Source organism: Colletotrichum karsti (genome assembly GCF_011947395.1).
Source record: "Colletotrichum karsti strain CkLH20 chromosome Unknown Scaffold9, whole genome shotgun sequence".
Classification (NCBI taxonomy): Eukaryota; Fungi; Ascomycota; class Sordariomycetes; order Glomerellales; family Glomerellaceae; genus Colletotrichum; species Colletotrichum karsti.
This window is the reverse complement of record NW_024065909.1, coordinates 570762-591816: the sequence shown is the minus strand read 5'-3', so window position 1 is coordinate 591816 and position 21055 is coordinate 570762. Positions and strand designations below refer to the sequence as shown.

The window sequence follows — 21055 nt, the reverse complement described above, 5'->3', positions numbered from 1 at the left end:
GTTCCTTTTGATATAGTTATTTGAGATCTGGTGCTAGCTAGAGTAGTCTTATATTGTGGCTTATTTGTGGCTATTGCCCGCCGTAGACTCATACGGCGAAAACTCAAATCAAGCATTATCAAGGATGGTAAAAGTCTTACAATAGTCTCTAGGTCCCACAAGAATGCGGTCAGCAGATTCTTTACTCCTCGTTGAGAAGTAGGCTTGAGTTATTTCACAGCGTCGATGCCGACATCCCAAACGAGTCTTGTCAGGCACGTTGACGTGATTTGAGGGGTTTATCTGATAGGAACATCGTGCCTCGAGATTGACAAATCAGATTCCGAAGGGCCATGTGTAAGATGCTTGATTTGTAAGTATGTGGCACGATGGATGGCCGACTCGGACATTGATGCGGCCCCGGATCAGTCAACAAGTCAGACTGGTTGGTTGCGTCTCAGCGGATTTCGCGTTCGAGATGTGGGTGTGTGGCAACGGACCCTCTGGATGGCGTGCCATCTTGGAGCGGGGTAAAAGTGAAGCTGTTGGTTTCAAAGTCGTTATTGTTTTCCGGCTGGTTCCCGGCGAGATCCGGCGGATCACCGAAGTTGTCTCCACGTAAATCGCCGAAGCTTGGGAGCTCGGTCGCAACAACACTCCGCGGAACCTCACCGAGGAACTCGTCGTCTTTTCAACGACAACATAAACCAAAAGCTGGAGGACAACCAAAATGATCATCCTAAGTTTCCCAACAAGAAACTAAGGGTCTGGATAGATATGGAGTTGAGGTGGCATCAAACTGGGTGGCCCCTTGCCGAAATCGGCTATGGCCGTAAGGCGTGATTATCTTGCAGTTGTCGTCATATCCAACAACAGATGTATATAGACTGCTGCGCATTTCTGTACCATCACTAGTGTTTTGAAGAATTTCATGCAGTAGTCAAACACGCACCAATAATCACAATGCCCACCGAATTCATCAGCGTAACTTTCCCCAACGCCTCAACGGAGATCAACCCGATCCCTGGCGCTGGCATTGATCCGGAGTTCTTGGTTCGTTATGCCAGGTCGCTGGATGACTACAACTTCAACTACACTCTTGTTCCCTATGGCTCCGATTCATTCGACCCTTTCACGATCGGTGCGACAATCGCTGCCGTAACCAAGAACGTCAGCGTAATCATTGCCTTGAGGCCAAACACCCTGTACCCTACCGTTGCTGCCAAAGCCCTGGCAACACTGGACCAACTCAGCAAGGGCCGTGTTGTCGTTCACTTCATCGCTGGTGGAAGTGACGCTGAGCAAGCCAAGGAGGGCGATTTCCTCTCCAAGGACGAGCGCTATGGTCGTTTGGAAGACTACATCAAGATCCTGCGCCGAGCGTGGGAGTCGGACACCCCCTTCGACTGGGAGAGCAAGTACTATACCTTCAAGAACTTCTCCAACAAGGTTCGTCCTACTAAGGGCACTATTCCCGTCTCCGTTGGAGGCTCCTCGGATGAGGCGTACCGTATCGGTGGCTCCCTCGCAGACATCTTCGGCTTGTGGGGTGAGCCCTTGAAGGAGACGAAGCAACAGATCGACCGTATCTACGGCGAGGCCGAGAAGGCTGGGCGTAAGGACCGACCTCGCATTTGGGTTACCTTCCGTCCCATCGTCGCCGAGACTGACGACCTCGCCTGGGCCAAGGCGCACCGTACCCTGGATGCTCTCAAGGGCAACATTGCTGCTGGCCAAGGCAAGAACGGCCAGGACGCCAGCGCGGGACAACCTCAGAATGTTGGTTCTCAGCGTCTTCTGGATATTGCTAAGCGCGGCGAGGTGCAAGACCGCGCCCTGTGGTATCCTACTGTCACTGCCACCAATGCACGCGGAGCGTCAACAGCCCTTGTTGGATCTTACCAGACTGCTGTGGACTCTATTCTCGACTATGTTGACCTCGGTGCTGATTTGATCTCCATCCGCGGATACGACAACTTCAACGATTCCGTTGACTACGGTCGCTATATCCTGCCCGGTGTACGCGGAGAGTTGAAGAAGCGGGAGAATGGCTCAAATGGAACCCAATAAGGAGATTTTGATCCCGTGTCTTGCTAAGGGGAGGAGTATATATCATTGTACGAAGAATTACGATCAAGTTTTGCATTCTATGAATACATTGGTCTCAAAGATTCAGAGCAATCGCTATTGAATACTTAGTTATAGGTTTCGCCGTGAACTGCGTGATAGACATGCTTATATATGACCTCAAAACTCCGATACTATCTGTCTAACCTCATCGGTCTCGAGCATGGTCTTTCGTGCACTACGTACAGCATCTATGTTATGTACACAGGCATACGACTACCAAATACATCGCTTTTCTCAACCTGGATATCCTTTCCATGGAAGTCGTGCAGCATCAGCCAGCATATCATACGGAACACCAACATGCACCAGATGTTGTTGATTTCCAATTCCTGGTCCTTCGACAAGTGTTCCACGGATCCCTCTGAGGCAATCGATCTAGGACCGCGTTCTTTGCGAATCTTCTCATGCTTCAGATGACGACAGACGACCTCGATGACTCTCTTACGGACAGACAAGAGATAGATCTCGACCAAAACAGCGTGCCTTTCACTGGAAGAGGCAGAGTCCAGCTTCTGAAGGAGAGATATCTCCTTCTCGAACTCGGCGTTTTCCTCTTTCGAGTTTGGAACGGGCGACGACCCGGGGACAATCAGCTCATGGATGCGTGACGTGTTCTCTTTGGATCCATTCTTCGGAGTGACTATGACAGTCTTGTACTCCCCATCCTTGTCGTTCAGGATACGCAAAACCTCCTGAAAATGAACGCGGACGACGCTTTGAACCAAAGCCGCCCTCTCATGGACTTTGAGATAATCATCGCATTTATCAATGGCGGAATGCAGAGCTGCGATAAGGCCGCTGGGGTAGATTCGTTCCTCCACATTCTTGGTGCGCCTGAGGATAGCTTCAGGCCCATCATGCGCTTCAAGGTCGGCAAATCGTCTCTCAACTGCTTCGGCTTCGTCGGTCATGATGGAGACGCACTTGTTGTCTTTAAACATGGGTTCACTAGATGAACCGATATTGATGCCGTGAGTGAAATCGCCGAGAAGGTTACGCAGTGAGAATGACTTTCGATCCCAGTGCCAAATCGTTGGGTTGGGGAGCATCCTGAAAGCCGTGTCTGGGATCTGAAGTACGACACCAGTCATACCGAGAAGCTCAAAGGCAACTGAAATTAATTAGTACTAGACATGATACCTATGTGAAAATGGAAACAGGACTTACTTGGGAAAAGATGGGTATGCCTTGTGTCCGGAGTAGATTTGCGGAAATATTTGACCGTATTGGTATTGCAGCCCAGGACAACTAGAGTCTCCGCAATAGCTGACATGCTCCCCAGCTGAAGGGTGCCATTGTCTTTAGGCTCGTCGGCGTACTTGAAGTTGTCGTCCTCCTTCTGACGGAATATAGTCGGACAGTATCCAAAACAGAGCTCCTTAACCTCGTTCTTAGGAATAACGCGATTCTCGTGGAACCATGTTGGTCCTGTCTTCTGGAATGTGAAGACCACGCCAAGATCATCAACGTCGTAGCCGTCAATCATGAATCCGTTTCCTTGGGCGCGGTAACGATCTTCATTGCGGTTGAACTCCTTCCAGTAAATTCCCAGCATGGCAGCCATCTCCACCAAATGCGATATGGTCGTTGTTGCGTAGGGTTTCTTCATGTTGTCGGGCATACTGTCCCACGACCTCTTCTTTCTTTGGACGCCGACCGTAAGGGTATGCTTAGTGCTTTTTGATGGCGGATGACAAGGCTCATGTTCCTCCCAGTTCGGTGTGTGGCCAAAGTATTCGTTGTACTGCCATGTCCGAGACTCTTTCTCCATACGCTGGATCGCCATGAGCAGTCCCAACCAGTTCGCCCGCTCGTTGTCGGCGGTGTGAATAGCCTGGCGTGTGTCGCCGGCTCGAAGGTTCTTGTCGATCTGGTTGAACTGGTCTTGATCCCAGGTGTACGTGTCCTTGTAGCTCTCCGGTGTTCCCACCATATACGTGATGGTTTTCGTCGGATGTTCTCCTAACGGTCCTTTCTTATTCGTGGGTGGTGCGACGAAGATGACTGGGGTTTCGAACTCGACTTCGAAGCGGAACTCATACCACTTGAATATGCGATGGGTGAACTGCGCCCAGTCACCCATGATGTTCGGAGTACACGATGAGTAGCCCGTTGCTGAGGCATAATACTGCTGAAGGGCTTGGAAGATCGCGATAATGAAAGCCAGAACGGAGATAATCAAGGCGACAATGGCCACGATCAGCTCGACTTGGTTATCCCCACCACCTCCATCCCCGCTATCGGCAGCGCTCGTCGAGTTGGAGGACATGATGATGGCGCAAAATTCCAATCAAATTGGCGCTCTAGAATATAGTGTGTGTGTTTGAAGTATTCAGGTCATCCAATGTATGACCTTCAGCATTGCGTTTGTTGATGAGGTTGAGTGACAACAATGTGCGGCTGAGGGAAAGAAAAAGAGGTTTGAAGTTTTGAAGAGGCTCCCGGCATCTTCATCTGGGGCTTTCTGCATCAAAGTACCAACAGAGTTAGGCACCTGCATACAGCCCATGTCGGTTTGTGTACCCGCCGGTCGTTCGATGAATCATCTTCAACCCCTGTGACCCCCGGCGCTATTCGTGATTCAGTTGGTTGCAATGGACATGGGGGTCTCACAGGGCTCTTCAGCTCGATGTTACCTTGCTGTGAGATGGTCATTCGGAGTGTCTAGCGCAGCTGACTAGTGCTGAGGATTGTGTTTAAAATCATTCAGAGTTTCTGCTATTCGACAATTAAGGTCTATCTGGCTCAGACGCCGTCTCGCGGCTAACAAGAGCCATTGAATCACACCAGTGGTCAGTTTGGCATCGGGCAAATCTTTTCCACCTGCGATGCAGAGGCAACACGGCAGAAGCACAGCTGGCGCAGCCTTACGGATAGCTTGAGCCGACCCGTCAGCGCTTATGCACGGAGGTGGCTGGTTGGTGATTCTGAGCATGTTGGTTGGCTACAAACGCCAGGGATTTGAGTCCTTTTTATTTCTCACCGAAGAACAAATGGCACTTTTGACCTGGTTCGCTGGTAGGCTGGTCTCGCGTATTGGATTCATTTGGATTGTCAGCATAGTTGCAAGTTGGCAGATATTGCTAAGTAGTTGCCCGTTGTTACCATCACCCTTCGCGGGCAGATTTTTATTGCATGATCTAGATAAAATGATTTAGAGTAGTCTACCATTGGATTGAATAGTCTGCTGTTTGGCTAGTTAACAGAAACAATATTCACAATGGCAATGCATGGAGCGAATTTTAACGCCAGTTGAGTTGTCGTAGATTGAAATAAACTAAATTGTCTTCCACTGATACCTATCCTAACCATACCCTTGAATCTTTTCTTGTATTACTGGGAAGGCCTCATCAGAAGAACTGATTTGGCTAATGCCGTCATCTCAAGCTATCATGTCTTCATGCCCCGTCGGGAGACCTTTCAATGGTTTCTCATGATCATGTCTGCCGCCTAGTCAAAGCGCGTTAGCAAAATGTAATCCTTTTACGATGCTTCGCACGATTACCTTTTCTGCAATGGCGTACACCGTTGCTTGAGTATGTGCCGATGGCAAGAGAGGCATGATACTAGCATCAACCACCCTTAGACCTATAACACCATGGACTCTCAGTTCCGAATCCACAACGCCACCCAAATCCTTCGGGAGCATTGAGCATGTGCCAGAATAATGGTACTCCGTCGAAGTCACTCCCTTGATGAAGTTGAGTATCTCGTCATCGCTCTGCACACCTATTCCTGGAAGCGTTTCTGTTGCACCCAAGGCTTTCACGGGCCCGGCTGCCAGGAGTTCTCTGTTGAACCGCAGGGATTCAACCAGAACACTACCGTCGTATGGGTGAGAGAAGTAACGAGGGTCAATGACTGGTTGTTCGAATGGGTTGGATGATGCAATCGATACGGTACCCCTGCTCATAGGGTGCATCAAAATGTTGACCACCGAGCGACCTCCGTCAACATAGAGTAGCTCCATCGCCGCCGTCTTGTTCATCTTGTGCATTGAGATAATCTGTTCGGTCTGCTTCTCATATCCGGCTACAACTGTTGAGTCGGTACCCTGCGGAAGGTACTGCGTTGAGTTGCTGTTAATTGCGGAAAGAATTGTACTGGCCTTGTCCGCTGTCGTGAAGTTGTGAAGCGGAATGAATGCGAGAGCTTCGGCGATTGTATCTGTCCAACGGCCTGTAGAAACATACGTTAGAAGTCATTCTTCGAATTGAATCGCACCCTCATATGAAGTTGACATGCCTTTTCTCTCGGCGTAATAGAGATCCCGCTGCTCACTATCAAAAGTTGAGTTTTCAAGGTCAGAGTTACCCGGAATACCCTGGCTTACTACAGAGTTCGTTAGAGAATGCAATTAAACGTAATTTCGATCACAAAACTTACATGATGCAAGCGTGAGTCCGAACGGGTGATCCTGCAGGTTTGCTCCAACGCCGGGGAGGTCGACTGAGACGTCGATCCCAACGCGTGAAAGGAGAGATGCTGGTCCAACACCAGATAGCTGTAGAGTCTTGGGAGAACTCAGAGCGCCTGCTGACAGAATGACCTCCTTTGCAGCCATCACTCGCTCAACTGGGGCATCCGGTCCGGTGACAAACTTAGTTCATGTTAGTGTTCACCATCATTCATCCCTTTGCGCGATACAGGTACTTACTTCGACTCCTTTGGCGACGACGCTTTCACCAACGGTTTCGAGTATGATTTTGGTGACTTGGTGCCCAACGGCGAACTGTAAGTTGGCCCGCTTGGAAATAAAGTCATAGTGCGCGGTCCTGGCACTAGACCGAGACTGATTGCGGGGGTCAATAGAATGTGTCGTCAGGTAAGCGCCCAAGGGGTTGCAACCTTGGTCTACAGGCGAACTGATTCCAAGACCATGCATAGCGTCAAGGAAGTTTGCTGCAGGTTCACATTAGACATAATTCTGAACGCTGATGTCCTGATCGACGAACATACTGTTGTTCGGGTGAGACCAAGCCAGGTAGCTTGAATGTACCGGGCCATCAAAGCCATGGCAAGCTGGGTCGTACGTCAAGCCGTATAGTGAAGCATGGTCAGGTGGTGAAGGAGTGAAGCTTTCGCTCTGTTCACAGGGATGAGTGAGTCCAGCTCATTCTCAGGAGCAGGGATATCTTGCCTTTTTAAAGTAGGGAAGCAGACTTTTGAAATCCCATCCCTCGTTGCCAAGTGCCGCCCAAGCATCGTAGTTCGAGGGCATGCCTCGGTCGAAAATCATCGCGTTGACAGTGCTACTCCCTCCGATTGCGTGTCCCTGCGTGAGATTGACAGTTTGTCCTTGAAGGTACTCTTGTGGGACAGAAGTGAGATTCCAGTCGTATCGTGTACCGGGAGCAAAACCAGCGGCTCCTGGGTAGAATCGGGGGATCATGACAGCCGCCTCAGACATATCTCTATCGTAGTCGTCAGCATGTTCTTAAAAGAGTCTAGGGGCTTATTCAGAAACCACATACAATGTTCCAGCTTCAATTACCAGAACTTTGTCTAAAGGCATTGCGGTCAGTACTCCCCACCAACCAGGTGCATTTTGAAACACAACATACTCGCTTCGTCTGCGGATAATCTGGAAGCAAGAGTCATTCCAGCTGTTCCGCCACCTACGATCACGTAGTCATACGTGGTTGCATTAATAGGTGAGGCATTTACTGCTGTTATGGCAGATTGCACAGCTATGGCTGCGAGAGCCCATTGCCTGAGCAGGAGCATGGTGAGTCAAGCCAAGCAGCACGCCAACCTATCACAGCAATTGTGAACAGAAAAAGCGAGTTCGGTTGAAGTTGGCAATTCAAGGTCTGACTGATCTTTTAACGAGCTGCACAAGTGAAGGTCGGATGACACGGGATCACTCCCATTGAGCTTAAGTTCGTGCGAAGTAACCTCATCAAACCTTAACATATTAATCGAGCCAAAGCCCTGTAATTTCATGGCCGCGATCAACGACTTTCATTGGGCCACGAAAGGTCGAAATATCATTGACCATAATTGACTAAACTCGTTGAGAACTCATTGAGACTGTATGGACGTATGCGTTTTACCACATGCATTATCGGCTTGAGTATGCGTCTTCACAAACAGCTTCAAATAACAACGAGCGTTCCAAACATACCGGATGCAACTACAGCTTGTTCCCCTCACTATGAAGCAGGGCAATCTGGTACAGATGAACCCGTCCTTCTGCTCCAAGGCGAAGGGAATAACAGGCAATGGGGGTGCGTTAGTTACACACACATTAAGAGGTTCAGGCAGGATCATGCCGCTTGAATAAGAATTGCTGATTGGTTTGAGTATGAACAAATACCATAAAGAAACTTAAATACAGTGAAATATACAAGAAGCCCTATTCTGTCTCCATTATGGAAGACGAATCGTCCGCAAAAACGGAACAAAACCAACCAAATCATTTGGTTTCTGTCGATGGCCTCAAAAGTCTGAAACATGTACTTTTTTACACCATTCTGACAGCCTTTCGCCTGCGTGGCTCGAGGATAGTTCGGCCAACAGGGCCCTGTTCCTCGTCAAATCCAGTCTTGCGATCGAAGATCTTTTTGCCTCTCAGCCAAGTCTCCTCCACGGTGCCCTTCAGCGTCTTTCCATCAAACGGAGAGACTTCATTGCGGAAGAACATGGTATCTGGGTTGACCTCAAAGGTAGCAGCATCGTCGAAAACGACCACGTCGCCGTCAAAACCGACACCGAGATCGCCCTTCTCTTGTTCAAGTCCGACCTGTCGCGCCGTGTTGGTACTCGTCCAGCGCACGATGTCTTCAATGGTAACACCCTGGGCCTCCGCCTGTGTCCACAAGATAGACAAGCCCAGCCCAAGACTGCTGACGCCACCCCAAGCGCTGAAGAAATCGCCATCCTCGCCCTTGTGGCTGTGAGGTGCGACGGGAAGGGTCTCGGGGATCAGCTTCAAGTCGGGAGTGCAGGGTGAGTGGTCCGAAACGACAGTCTTGATAACACCACCGTTGTCATCTCGCGAGAGTTCACCCCAGAGCAGAGCTTGGTTGGCGAGGTCGCGAGCAGGTGGGGCCGACTTGTAACGGGTGTCGCCCTCGGGCACCTCTTCAGCAGCAAGACTGAGGTAGTGGAAGCAGGTCTCTGCAGTGATGCGAATGCCTCGGTCCCTAGCTTCGCGGAGCATCGGAATGCCTTCTGCAGCTGAGAGATGTACGATGTGTAGGTCCAGCTCTGGTGCAATGTGAGCCTTGGCCAGGATCTGGCTAATGGCGTAGGTCTCCAGCGTAGGGGGGCGCGAGTCAAGGTACGTCTGGTAGCTGGTCAGAGGACCGGTGTACGGAGCTCCAGAGCCGACGAGAGTGACGTTGGGAGGGACCATTTCCGCGTGAAACATGACCGTGGTAGGTGAATCGGCCAGGGCGTGCATGGCTGCTTCAATGTCGTTAGGTCCAATGGCGGGGAACTCATCAACGCCGCTCTCAATGAGGAAGCCCTTGAATGAGCGCACGCCGGCTTCGACCAAAGGCTTCAGGTGCTGCGTGTTGTTCGGAATGAGGCCACCGTGGAAACCGACGTCAACCCAGCACTGGCCGTCTGCAGCCCTAGCCTTGGTGAGGAGGTTCTCGACAGTGGTAGTAGGAGGAAGGGAGTTGAGAGGCATGTCGATCAGGGCTGTGACGCCGCCAGATGCGGCCGCTCTAGAACCCGTCCAGAAGCCTTCCCATTCTGTGCGGCCAGGCTCATTGAGATGGACGTGGGCGTCAACCAGTCCAGGAAGAAGTAGCTTGGGCGAGTAGTCTGTGTAAGCGGTGCCAGGCGGGAACTCTGAAGACGGCCGAACAGATTCATCAACGGAGATGATCTTTCCGGTTGTTGTGTTGACCACGAGAGTGGCCTCAGTGATGGCACCGCCAACAACAGCCCGAGATGATGCAAACACCGTGATATCGGATGAGGCGTTGCTCTGCAGGAGGGCATTGGCCGCAGTGGCCAGTAAGACCGCGACACAGAAGCGAGGAAGTGTCATGGCAGCTGAGATGAAAAGAGTGTAAAAGTATTGACTGTCTAAGAAGACTCGTTGCGAGCAAGAGCAACTGCAACATTGTATGGAGGAATTTCTAGGCTTTTATAGACATTTTTCTTAGTATCGACTCGCTCAACGGCAATGATTCAAAAAAGAGCGTAAACTCTGTTCCGGACCGATGTCGGTAAGGTAGACCGCCAGAGAATGCTGCTCGGCCCCATCGTCAACATCTCTTTGGCGTCTTGGCATCGCTGTGGGATCTTGGAATAGTTGGACGGCCCAAGGGTGCATGCCAATGATGCATGGCGATCACTTACCATTGGTTGTACTCGATGCAATGCCGTAGCATTTTCGGCAGATTTTCTGCTGGCTCTATTTACTCCTGGCGATCACTCTCTCTACGCTAACCATCGGAGCAGGATATGGTTTCTTAGATTATCGAGTCTACCCACAGCACCACTTTGTGTCGGCAATAGTCGAAAGTCAGGATCTGTCTGAAGACTTGGCATTACACATCACTTCTGCTTGCAGAAGTTGTTGCCGATGTATATCACTGCAAGATAGACTGGCATTTTGAGCTCCCATCTTCTCTCTTGATAGCATCGGGTTGAGCATGTGGAAACTGTCTCATGCCAAGCTGGATACAGAGAGAAAATGATCCTGCTAAAATTTCAATCATCGGTCTAATACTTTTCTCGGCATCTGTCTCATCATAACACCCATTTGCTTGAACCCTACCGTAACTCTGAGCTAACTCGGACGAGTCAAGTTATCTCCGCATGATCACATCGGATGATGGTTTCTTCTCCACGCTTGTCATTCCGAGAGAACGGAGTTTAAGCCACAATTTCGACCGTTCCGGTAACCATTTCCCGTTGTTCTCTCTTCTTAAGAAATTATCAGGGGATCTCCGTGACGCGCATGAAGTCAAATATTTTCTTCGCGGACTTGGCACCGTCCGCTGCCACGTCGCTGTCGACAGACGAAGCTTTGCGAAGTGCTTGCCGACCAATGAGAAAGCTAGTTGTGATTCAATCGAGTAATGATCGAGTAAAAATCGAGTAACGGAGTTTAAGAGTTTAGCCGTGAATGGGGCCTGGTCATGGCCGCCATGACGTGGATCTTGTGCACGTTCCTAACAACAATGAACAGCCGTTGGGATGGCGATCGATTTGTTTAACTGATACTGCGTCTAACCTTAGACTCGAGACGAGATGAAAATAAACATCTGCTTTAAGGGGCTACCGGAAGATATGCGAGGAGCCTGATGGTGCTATTTCCAGGTTCTGCAGAGGAGCTTGAGCTCACATCCATTCCGTCGGTTTCAAGTCTTCTCGACTGACATATTCCCCGAGAAACCCAATCTTTGTATTTACGATTCAACAAAAATCTCATCACAGTTGTTCCTTTTGATTATCTTCATCGCAGTTGCAGCCAAGAGGAAACTAGCTTTAGGTTGGCCGACGGCCCGCAGGTGTAGTTAAGCCGGCGGGCAAAGCCGTGGTAGCGGTTATGTAACAACTCTCTTCCCCCGCAATGATCCACATGCTCAGCCCGGGTAAAGCAGTACAAACTTGATTGCGCAGTGAAGGGCGCAAGGGTGTAAAATAGTCTAAATTCGGGGTGTCTCGGAGGCTGAGGAAGGCCGAAATGTCTCTTCTGGGATTCCGGGTGGGACAGCTTTTGATGTACTTAGCCGAAGGCATTAACGTCTCACGAACAACTGAGTCGTATATACGATGAAAGACTCCGTAGACGGCGCTATATAATATCTTGGCGATTCTCTATTTCCGCGGAGGTCGTGTGTCTTATAAAGCTAGATCGCTTTCCTAAAATTGCGAGGATTTTGCAATTCTACATGTCTTGAGACCGCAGACTTTTCCTGACATTGCGATGTTTCCGGTTCAGCATTAAAGGTTCTATGAGTAAGCCCACAGTCTAAGTTTGTTACAGATCTTTATCCTCATGTGGCTCATGAGGAGCACGCAATTGCAAAAAGTCTCGATACGCAGGGCAACTACCATTCGGCTTTCTCAACTACTCGAGGTAATTCGAGAAGGAGTTGGATTCCATGACAGAACATCATTTATGAACTCTGACTATGCGTTTACATATGACGACGATGTTTCAGGAAGAAGTCATCTCAAAAGCCTTCAGCATGACCCATCCGAACGATTCACATTGTCACCACAGGACAGGTACTCTTTCGGCCGTGGCGATTCTGCGGCATTCATTTTTTCGATTGAGTTCCAGAAGATCAAGCGGGTTCTAGTAAGCTACTTGAGCTGGCGAATTGATATCTGTCGTCATCTTCCTGCACTGAAACCCTCATCCACCGCGCAAGTCCTTCAGCAATGGTTCAGCCAATTAGGAGTTGCGTATGATGCCAGGCATATTCCCACCGTTTCCTGCAGCTCGACTTATCTTACCGGATTCAGACAAATGCTGCGGTAAATCGTCCAATGGGACTTCACCTACCCGCTGCGGAAATAATCGCGATAGGCCCGCGATTGCGATAGCTCGCGTGTCACCGACTTTTGATCCTGGGAACGGCTTAGCGCTGACACGTCCCGGACTTTTGTGCAGCTTCATTCGCCTTTGCTTATGGCAGATACCCGTAAATCCACGGCTTTAGCCACCGTAACTGAGGTGGGTTTAAGACGTTCATACCCTTCCAGCACTTACTTCAACGTATCTTAAATACCGAGGAAGCCATTTCATATTGCTTTTGAGTGATGCAGAGTGAGGAAACTTTCCTGATTCAGTACACACGATCATCTGAATCTCGACTCTATCCCAAGTATCAGCCAGGTCTGTTGACTCAAGTCTCATACCTACGCGCTGCGGAGATTCTGATTTGACCAGAAATCAAGTCTATCTGCTCTTCGAACAGTTTGTCACACCAAAATTTCAAGATATCAACATGGGACGCGCGCCTACCAGCGGCTACTGCCACACCTGCCGGCGAAGACGAGTCAAGTGCGGTAAGCCGTCCAACTAGAGCCTCTCGTCTCCAGCCGAGATGAACCTCGAACTGACACAATGTCCAATCAGACAAGGGCCGCCCAGAGTGTGGTCGATGTCTGAAGTCAGGTCACAGATGCCAAGGGTACGAGCTGCCGCTCCGCATGCAGAACTACACGGTCAGTGGAGAGAGCAGCGGCAGCCAGACCTTGGTACCTGTGACTACCGCGACAGAAGTTCCAACTTTTAGACCCAGGCCCAGGGTCGTCCCAGAGCTTCCCCTGTCCGCGTTCCGTAACAGCATGGCGTTTTCACACCTGTTGGCAAACTATCGGTGGGCCCCGTTCTGGAAGCCGCTGTTGCGGACGCAGATATCCGAGGGTTCGACGAAGGCCGACAAGGCTCATTACACCGCTGGGCTGGCGACTGCCCTGGCGTACATGGGTACTCTGAAGAATGAGCCGAAAATGGTTTCTGATGGGTACGAGAAGAACGGGGAGGTCATCAGGGCCCTCCATTGGGCGCTCCTGGAAAGGTCGAAGCCTGAGATGGCGCGTTGGGCGCTTACCATTTTGGTTTTGTGCATGTATCAAGTAAGTGCCTTTCCTGAGAAACGTGACCTCTTAAGAACACGCTCTAAACTTACGAAACGCGCGGGTACTGACGAACTTGGTAGTATGCGGTGGAGACCGAACCAAACCTCCCACATTATCATGGTGTGGTAAAGGTCATCGAGTTCTGCGGGCCGGAGTACTTCCAACGTGAGCCAATGTTGACCATATTCCGCCAGATCAGAGCGCAACACGTAAGTTGATAGATAGTACGAAATAGTCCAGAGCTAACGTGAAGATACAATCAGTCGTGCAGCTCATTCTTTCACAAAGAGCCCTCCTTCTTCGGACAGGAACGCTGGAAGACCACTCCATGGGGACACAACCCAAAGACCATGTACGACCGTCTCATAGACATGTACATCGACTTGCCGGAGCTTGGTGCATTGCTTGGTCCATCATCATCCCCCTTGACCGAAGATCGGAAGCTTGAAGCCGAAATGAAGGCGAAGGGGCTTCTGTCCCGCTTGCACGACTGGAGGAGAGACTGGGAAGTCGCGAACCCCAAAGCCGCAACAGAGGTCTGGCTGCCTCTCGACACCGAGGACGTCAAGATCCCCTGGGTCAAAAACCTCGTGACGAAAGCGCTAGATGTTCAAACAGCAAACCAGGCGACCGACCTCCTCATCTATAACTCGACTCTGATCTACGTCATGCAGGCCCTGGCCATTCTGCGCACTGGCATTCGTGAACCTCAGCCGTTCCCAGCAGAACTGGACCCTGCTGTTGAGAAAACAGCGGAAGACCCCCTCTATATGCCACAAGATTTGAAGTATCAATGGCAGCCGCTGCTGGAAACATTGAGGATCATGCGCTTGGCACCAGGGCTACTTGCCGCCAGCAACAGCACTGTCATGCTTGCTGTGTCGGTTATTGGGATTGTTTACAATTATATCAAGGCGACTGAGGGCTTGGGTCGCATCTTGCTGTCCACAATGAACAATCCTGAACAGTATGAGGCTGCCGCTTCAGAGTTGAGGTTTTTCCAGCTGCCCCAGTAGCATATCATTCAGTGTAGCTATTTTTTAACTTTAAATACATAAATCCATACAAATGTACAGGAGCTTGTTTTATTTCAATATTACAAGGTCCAAGTCAGTCAGACATAGATAGCTTCAGGCAAAATACGTCTCCCAGCACAGCAAAAGTGATAGATACCACCAGCAAAACGGTAGTTGCGCCGAGGGGGAATCGAACCCCCGGCTCCCCGACGCTGCTGGGTGGCAACGGAGAATTTTACCACTAAACCATCGGCGCAGATGACGATCCGAGACGACGATGGAACCCGGAGTGGATGCGGGTTGACGAGCCGGAGTGGAATCATGAGAGGATGCTGGCAAAGCTCGGCGGGGCCGTCAGTATGAGCAAGCACTCTGGTCGGGGCCGATCTCTAATTCCTGGATGTGAAACTTCGAATGGGCATTATTTCCTTGCCGAAGGCTGATAATCAGATTCAGTATTGAATTATTGACCTAGATCACATATCAGGTGGAAGAACCATCGGTCCCTCGAGTCTTCTCCGCATACTCCAGTTGAAGTTCCTTCGCCGTAGCAGCAAGTCCCTCCCGCCATCCACCAGCTGCGTCTTTGAACCAGCCGATCCTCCCAAGAAACCACAACAACAGACCTTCAGCGCGGGCACCATCAGGATGATCCAGCAGCCCAACCGCGACGTCTACAAGCCACGGTCGATCGTGAACGGCATAGAAGACACTGGCGGAACACTTAGAGCAGAAGTACCGATCGACCCCGGGGGAGCTCTGATACGAAGCCAGGGTACCCAGGCGTGGATCCTTATTCTCAGAGGAGATGGCCGCTTTGAGGGCGTTGATGTCGTCCGGGAACTTGGAACCTTCCGAGGTGTCCCCGGGAAAGTCGATGTGACTCAGAGGAGCAAAGGTCCAGGCCATGAGGTCTGCTCCGAAGCTGAGCCTGCAAGAGTCGCAGCACTCGAAACTTCCTCTGTACTTCAAAGTCTTCGGGTCGATGAAGCACTTCTTCAGCTCCTCTTCAGACTTCGACTTCAGGTCTGCGGCACTTCGAAGCACAAAGTTCACTCCCTTGCAATGGCAGTAGAAGGGCGTGACCTCAGGCGATGGTCCGGCATTCAATTGCTCCGAAGACAGCGCCTTAGCAACGGGCCAGTCAGACGGCATCTCTTCGCCGCCCAAGCGGCCGTACATTTGTCGCCATCTCTTGACATTTTCACTCTTCGGCAACCATATGGAGGCTCCGCCGTCGATGGTGTCCTCGAGGAACAAGTGGTTGGCGTACTCGATCAGGCCGGGAGCGTTCTCGAGCGCCCCGGTCACGACCCATGGCTCGCCGCGGGTTGGCTCGCCGGAGCAGAAGAGTCGCGAAGAACAGGTCTTGCAGGCGAACAGATCGAGACGGTCGGAGAATGAATATTTGGCGAGGCCGGAAAGATCTTCTTCTGTGTTGGGCCAGGGCGCGCACGAAGAGTAGAGTGCGCCGGAGACGTGACGGCAAGAGTTGCAGTGGCAGCAGGAGGCCTTCAGCGGCAGCACTTTTTCCCCAATGATTGTGGTGAACGTGTGCGCCTTACAAAGGCATTGTGCCGTGATCGTGATGATGTCGTCTTGCATGGTGGTGTAATTTGGAGGTCCTGGGATAAGATCTGATAGCAGAGTTGAACCAAGGAAGTTCACAAAGTCAAGGAAGTTCACAGAGAGTACTTATCTATGTGCGGGGTTGATTTTGAGTTGCCTGGAGAAGGGCGTAACTGACAACCCCGGACTGAGTGCCAATACGTCAGTGGCTCGGCTGACTGCATTGAAACGTGAAACACTCAACTTTCACACATAATTGCAGCCTAAATCAACGTATAAATCTATCCGCAAATTCTGTAATACGGACAGAAGTTGCCCCTTAGTATGCTTCGATAGGTAGACTAAGACGCATCACACGACGTTGCTATTGGGATTCTACGGAACGACTCAAAGCTTGGCTGAAGTCATCGCTAGCATTCGTGTGTCTCATTCTTCATATCATTGGCGTAGAGCCTACATGTCTGGATGGCTGTCTCGTTGATTGAGATATGTGTTTTCGCCGACGGACTTCGCCTCTCAGCAGTACAAGGATGCATCGGTGATTAAACAATCCCACCATCACGTACCGTACCGTACCTTAGAGAAACTTGTTGCAGTGATACCGGAATCCACACACCCCTTGCTAGCGCTCATAGACAATTTGATGAGTCTGTTCGTACCCGCTCAAACCCTTGTTTTCAGCTGGAATTGCAACCCCATTTACAGGCGGTTTTAACTATGTCTCCAGACAAACGGCTAGGCAGACGCGTCTCCGGCGTCTCTCAGCCGAGACTTGGATGCCTCCCGGACAAAGTCAGAAGACAAAAGATAGCCAAACTGCCCTGTGATAGTATCGATTAGCGAGAGCAAACGCTCAGCCCAATTGCAGACTTCGATGCTCCAATTGACTTCCAGATTGGCCGTTCAGTCACGGCCACATCCACGATGGGCGGCTCTACCAATGACGTCGACACCAACATCAACACCGGCCCTGGTGTCGCTATCGCAGCAACCCCGGTTCTAGAAGACAACAACCTGCGCCGTGATCAGTATGAGTCAAAGCAAAACCAGCTTCCCCTCACGGAGCAGGATCCAGAGCACAAGACCACACCCTACCCGAGAAAATCGCTGTCCTTCAAGCTCGCCTTCTCCGGACTCGCTCTCGTCCTTTTTGTCTTTCAGCTTGACGCAACATGTCTGAGCATTGCGCTTCCGGTGAGCCCGTCCTGATCTCCAAACCGCCTACAGTCATATACACATAATCTCTGACACGTAGTGACGACCATCACAGGCCATCTCCGGAGACCTGCGAGGCACCAGTCTGGAGTCGTTCTGGGCAAATCTGGCCTACAGCCTCTGTGGTCTGGTGATGCAGCCCGTCTCTGCCAGCATATCCCAAGCCTTCGGCCGCAAATACCCTCTCTACGTGTCCGTGGCATTCTTCTCCGTCGGGTCCGTCGTCTTCGCGACGGCTAAATACATGAGCACCCTCATCGCCGGCCGTGTCCTCCAGGGCATTGGCGGCGGAGGCATCGACGTCATGGCCTCCGTCATCCTGGCCGACATGACGGCCCTAGAAGAGCGCTCAAAGTACCTTGGCCTTATGGCTATCCCCTCCGCCGTCGGCAACGTCATGGGCCCTTTCGTCGGCGCCCTGTTCTCGACTTACGCCTCGTGGAGATGGATCGGATGGATCAACCTACCGCTGCTGGGTGTCGGCACTATCCTGCTGTTCTTCTTCCTCAAGCTCCGTGCCGTCCCGCTCGGCGCTACTCTCGTCAGCAACCTCAAACGCCTCGACTTGGTCGGCATGCCCCTTATCGTCGTCGGCATCAGCATCTTTTGCGTGCCCGTCAGCTGGGCCGGATCCCTGTTCCCATGGGCATCGTGGCAGACTCTTGTGCCGCTGCTCCTGGGCGTCGCCATGATCGCCGTGTTCGCCTGGTACGAGTCCAAGCCCGCGGCACCCATCATCCCCCATCGCCTCTTCCAGTCAAAGACGGGCAACATGGCTCTTGTGGGCGGCTTCGTCCACGGCATGGTCCTCATCTCGCTGCTGCAGTATCTGCCGCTGTTCTACCAGGCCGTCCAGCTCGAGACGGCAATCTCGGCGGCTGTCTGCTTGCTACCCACCGTCATCGTGAGCGTCGTCGTCGCGGCCGTGTCCATGATGATGGTCCCGCTCTTTGGGGGTTACGTCTGGCTTCTCCGACTGTCCTGGGTCATCACCGCGCTGGGGACTGGTCTGCTGGCACTCTTCACAGTAGACTCGCCAAGGTCGATGCTCGACGGGCTGCCGATTCTCTGGGGCCAGGGCGTCTCGCTGCTGCGTCTGATGATGCTCCCTGCGCAGGCGAGCGTCAAGCACGCTGACGATGAGGGGCTGGCGACGGCGAACTTTCTCACCATTCGCATGTTCGGAGCTCTCGTCGGTCTCGCTATTTGCTCGCCCATCTTCAACACTGTCTTTTCGACTTCCATCTCGGGAGCAACGGTCGATCTGGCGGGGCCGTTGGCACCGTTAAGAGAAGCCTCCAACGCTGTGAACTTCATCGGCGAATTGAGGACTCTCGAGGTCCCTGCGTCGACGCTGAATCAGGTTCTGCAGGTCTACCTCGAGTCATTCAAGGCAATCTTTTACACCATGGCCGCACTGGGCGGGTTGGGTCTGGTGTCGTCGGTCTTCTTAGAAGAGCTCGAGTTGAGGAGGAAGGACCGTGGGAACCAGCAGTTTGAGGATGATCCGAGTGATCAGAAAGGCCTTGTTCCTTAGAATTCGGAAATCCGAGACAACCGATGCCGAAAGAACACAGCCCTTGTGACAACACAACCAGTCTCGCATCCACGAGAAAAGGGGACAGGTTTTCCCACATGAGAGCTAACAATGTCAGATATATAAAGGTCGAAGTTTTGTCTGATCCCAAGATCCTGGGTATCATAATTTAAAAGGGGCTGCGGCTCTACTTATCCAAAGAGCCAGTTGTCAACATGGTCTGAAGTTCTGACATCGGACCAATTTGCACACTCATGCAGGGTTAGGGTCATCCTTATGCACAACCACCACCAGCGCCCGTTAGTCATCCCAGACTGAATCAACGTCGACGCCACTGACGGCGATTCCAAGACTATGAAGTGGGTCTCTTCCATCCTCAGACAGTCTATGTTACACAACTTTGATCCTTTCAACCGTCAACTTTCTTCATTATTTTCACTAAAGCCTACCTTGGAGGTCGAGGTACGCAGTCCGGCAGAGTTTGATTCTGCAGCTGCCAGATCTCACCTCATAGACCAGACAGATTGGGGGAAAAGCTAAACATGAACGACCACAATGAGACCGTGAGGCGCATCTCTGGGGTCGTCAAAGAGTTCCATTCCCGCCGGCAGCCGTTCCGGATCTACCACGGCTCCACCAGCAGCACCCGGCCCGCCCACAACCAGAGTGTCGTCGACATCAGCGACCTGCGCCATGTCTTACACATCGACACCGCCGCGGCGGTCGCCGTCGTCGAGCCCAACGTCTCCATGGACCAGCTCGTCGCCGCGACCTACCGCTACGGCATGGTCCCGCCCGTCGTCATGGAGTTCCCGGGGATCACTGTCGGCGGCGGCTTCGCCGGATCCGCCGGGGAGAGCAGCTCGTTTCGCCACGGTTACTTTGATGAGACGGTAACGTCGGTCGAGATCGTCCTGGCCACCGGCGAGGTCGTCAATGCGTCCAAGACGGAGAATGCGGATCTCTTCAAGGGTGCGGCCGGGGGCCTGGGCACGCTCGGCATCGTCACGAAACTGGAGCTGAGGCTGTTGAGGGCGAGGAAATATGTGAAGGTCACGTATCACCCGTACTCGAGGATTCCGGACGCGATAGCTGCCATTCAGCGCGAGACGAATCTGGCGCACAACGATTACGTGGAGGGCCTCGTTTATTCCAGGACGAGCGCTGCGGTTGTGACGGGTCAACTGACGGACGACCTGCCCCCGAAGCACCGGCCGCAGACTTTCAGTAGATCGAAAGACCCGTGGTTTTACATACATGCACGGAAGCGGATCGCAAATGCCGTGCCGACCCCGGACTACGTTCCATTGCATGACTACCTCTTCCGATACGACAGGGGCGCGTTCTGGATGGGCGAGTTGGCCTTCAAGTACTTCGGTTTCGTACCATTCAATCGCATTACCCGGAGAATTGCGAACCGCCTCATGGACACCAGGACGCTGTACAAAGCAGGCCTGGGCGGAGGCAGCCGCATGACCTTTAGATACATAATCCACGACCTGTCGCTGCCGTACTCGACGGTCGAAAGCTTCATCGACTACGTCGCGGACAACCTCGAGATCTGGCCCCTGTGGCTCTGTCCGCTGAAAGCCATAGAAGCCCCCAGTTTCCACCCCTACACGACGGAACCGGGTGGGGCGTCACCCCAGCCGATGCTCAACGTGGGCGTCTGGGGCCTGTCGTCGAAGAAGATCGACCGTTTCATGCGGCAGAACCGAGATCTGGAGGCGAAGCTAATGGAGCTCGGCGGGAGGAAAGTGCTCTACTCGCACGCTTACTACACGGAGAAGGAGTTCTGGGAGATGTACGACAAGGATTGGTATACGAAGCTCCGGGAGCGGTACAGCGCCACGAGTTTACCTGATGTTTACGACAAAGTTACGGTTGATGTGAGCAAGGAACGGGAAAGGCGGAGTCTGCGCGACAAGATGGCTGTGAAATGGCCGTTTGCCGGACTTGTTGGAGTTTGGTCGGCGATTCGGAAGTGATGGGACAGGCATTGCATTTTCAGGGATGATATAGAAGGCGTCGATCTGCTTTGGTT

The 21055-nt window shown here is 51.9% G+C and overlaps 8 protein-coding genes across 8 annotated transcripts; 4 read left to right on the top strand and 4 right to left on the bottom strand.

Annotated features, from left to right (window-relative positions):
* Window positions 1–942: 942 nt before the first annotated feature.
* CkaCkLH20_03716 (uncharacterized protein) lies at window positions 943–2049 on the top strand (the record flags this gene model as incomplete). Its single annotated transcript, XM_038886435.1, has 1 exon — window positions 943–2049. One exon carries the CDS (start codon window positions 943–945, stop codon window positions 2047–2049), a length of 1107 nt encoding a protein of 368 aa, XP_038748277.1.
* A 248-nt stretch (window positions 2050–2297) lies between these two features.
* CkaCkLH20_03715 (modin) lies at window positions 2298–4378 on the bottom strand (the record flags this gene model as incomplete). Its single annotated transcript, XM_038886434.1, has 2 exons — window positions 2298–3220; window positions 3277–4378. 2 exons carry the CDS (start codon window positions 4376–4378, stop codon window positions 2298–2300), a joined length of 2025 nt encoding a protein of 674 aa, XP_038748276.1.
* A 1151-nt stretch (window positions 4379–5529) lies between these two features.
* CkaCkLH20_03714 (choline dehydrogenase) lies at window positions 5530–7624 on the bottom strand (the record flags this gene model as incomplete). Its single annotated transcript, XM_038886433.1, has 8 exons — window positions 5530–5559; window positions 5615–6288; window positions 6334–6441; window positions 6496–6709; window positions 6767–7011; window positions 7069–7195; window positions 7358–7523; window positions 7584–7624. 8 exons carry the CDS (start codon window positions 7622–7624, stop codon window positions 5530–5532), a joined length of 1605 nt encoding a protein of 534 aa, XP_038748275.1.
* A 951-nt stretch (window positions 7625–8575) lies between these two features.
* On the bottom strand, window positions 8576–10117 carry CkaCkLH20_03713 (allantoinase; the record flags this gene model as incomplete). Its single annotated transcript, XM_038886432.1, has 1 exon — window positions 8576–10117. One exon carries the CDS (start codon window positions 10115–10117, stop codon window positions 8576–8578), a length of 1542 nt encoding a protein of 513 aa, XP_038748274.1.
* Window positions 10118–13037: 2920 nt separating this feature from the next.
* On the top strand, window positions 13038–14690 carry CkaCkLH20_03712 (C6 finger domain-containing protein; the record flags this gene model as incomplete). Its single annotated transcript, XM_038886431.1, has 4 exons — window positions 13038–13098; window positions 13169–13671; window positions 13755–13883; window positions 13938–14690. 4 exons carry the CDS (start codon window positions 13038–13040, stop codon window positions 14688–14690), a joined length of 1446 nt encoding a protein of 481 aa, XP_038748273.1.
* A 483-nt stretch (window positions 14691–15173) lies between these two features.
* Window positions 15174–16295, bottom strand: CkaCkLH20_03711 (uncharacterized protein; the record flags this gene model as incomplete). The annotated part of the gene is made up of 1 exon (XM_038886430.1): window positions 15174–16295. One exon carries the CDS (start codon window positions 16293–16295, stop codon window positions 15174–15176), a length of 1122 nt encoding a protein of 373 aa, XP_038748272.1.
* An 888-nt stretch (window positions 16296–17183) lies between these two features.
* Window positions 17184–19011, top strand: CkaCkLH20_03710 (Major facilitator superfamily domain, general substrate transporter; the record flags this gene model as incomplete). The annotated part of the gene is made up of 2 exons (XM_038886429.1): window positions 17184–17453; window positions 17530–19011. The coding sequence occupies 2 exons, from the start codon at window positions 17184–17186 to the stop codon at window positions 19009–19011; spliced, it is 1752 nt and encodes a 583-aa protein (XP_038748271.1).
* Window positions 19012–19553: 542 nt separating this feature from the next.
* CkaCkLH20_03709 (FAD binding domain-containing protein) lies at window positions 19554–20999 on the top strand (the record flags this gene model as incomplete). Its single annotated transcript, XM_038886428.1, has 1 exon — window positions 19554–20999. One exon carries the CDS (start codon window positions 19554–19556, stop codon window positions 20997–20999), a length of 1446 nt encoding a protein of 481 aa, XP_038748270.1.
* Window positions 21000–21055: the final 56 nt, after the last annotated feature.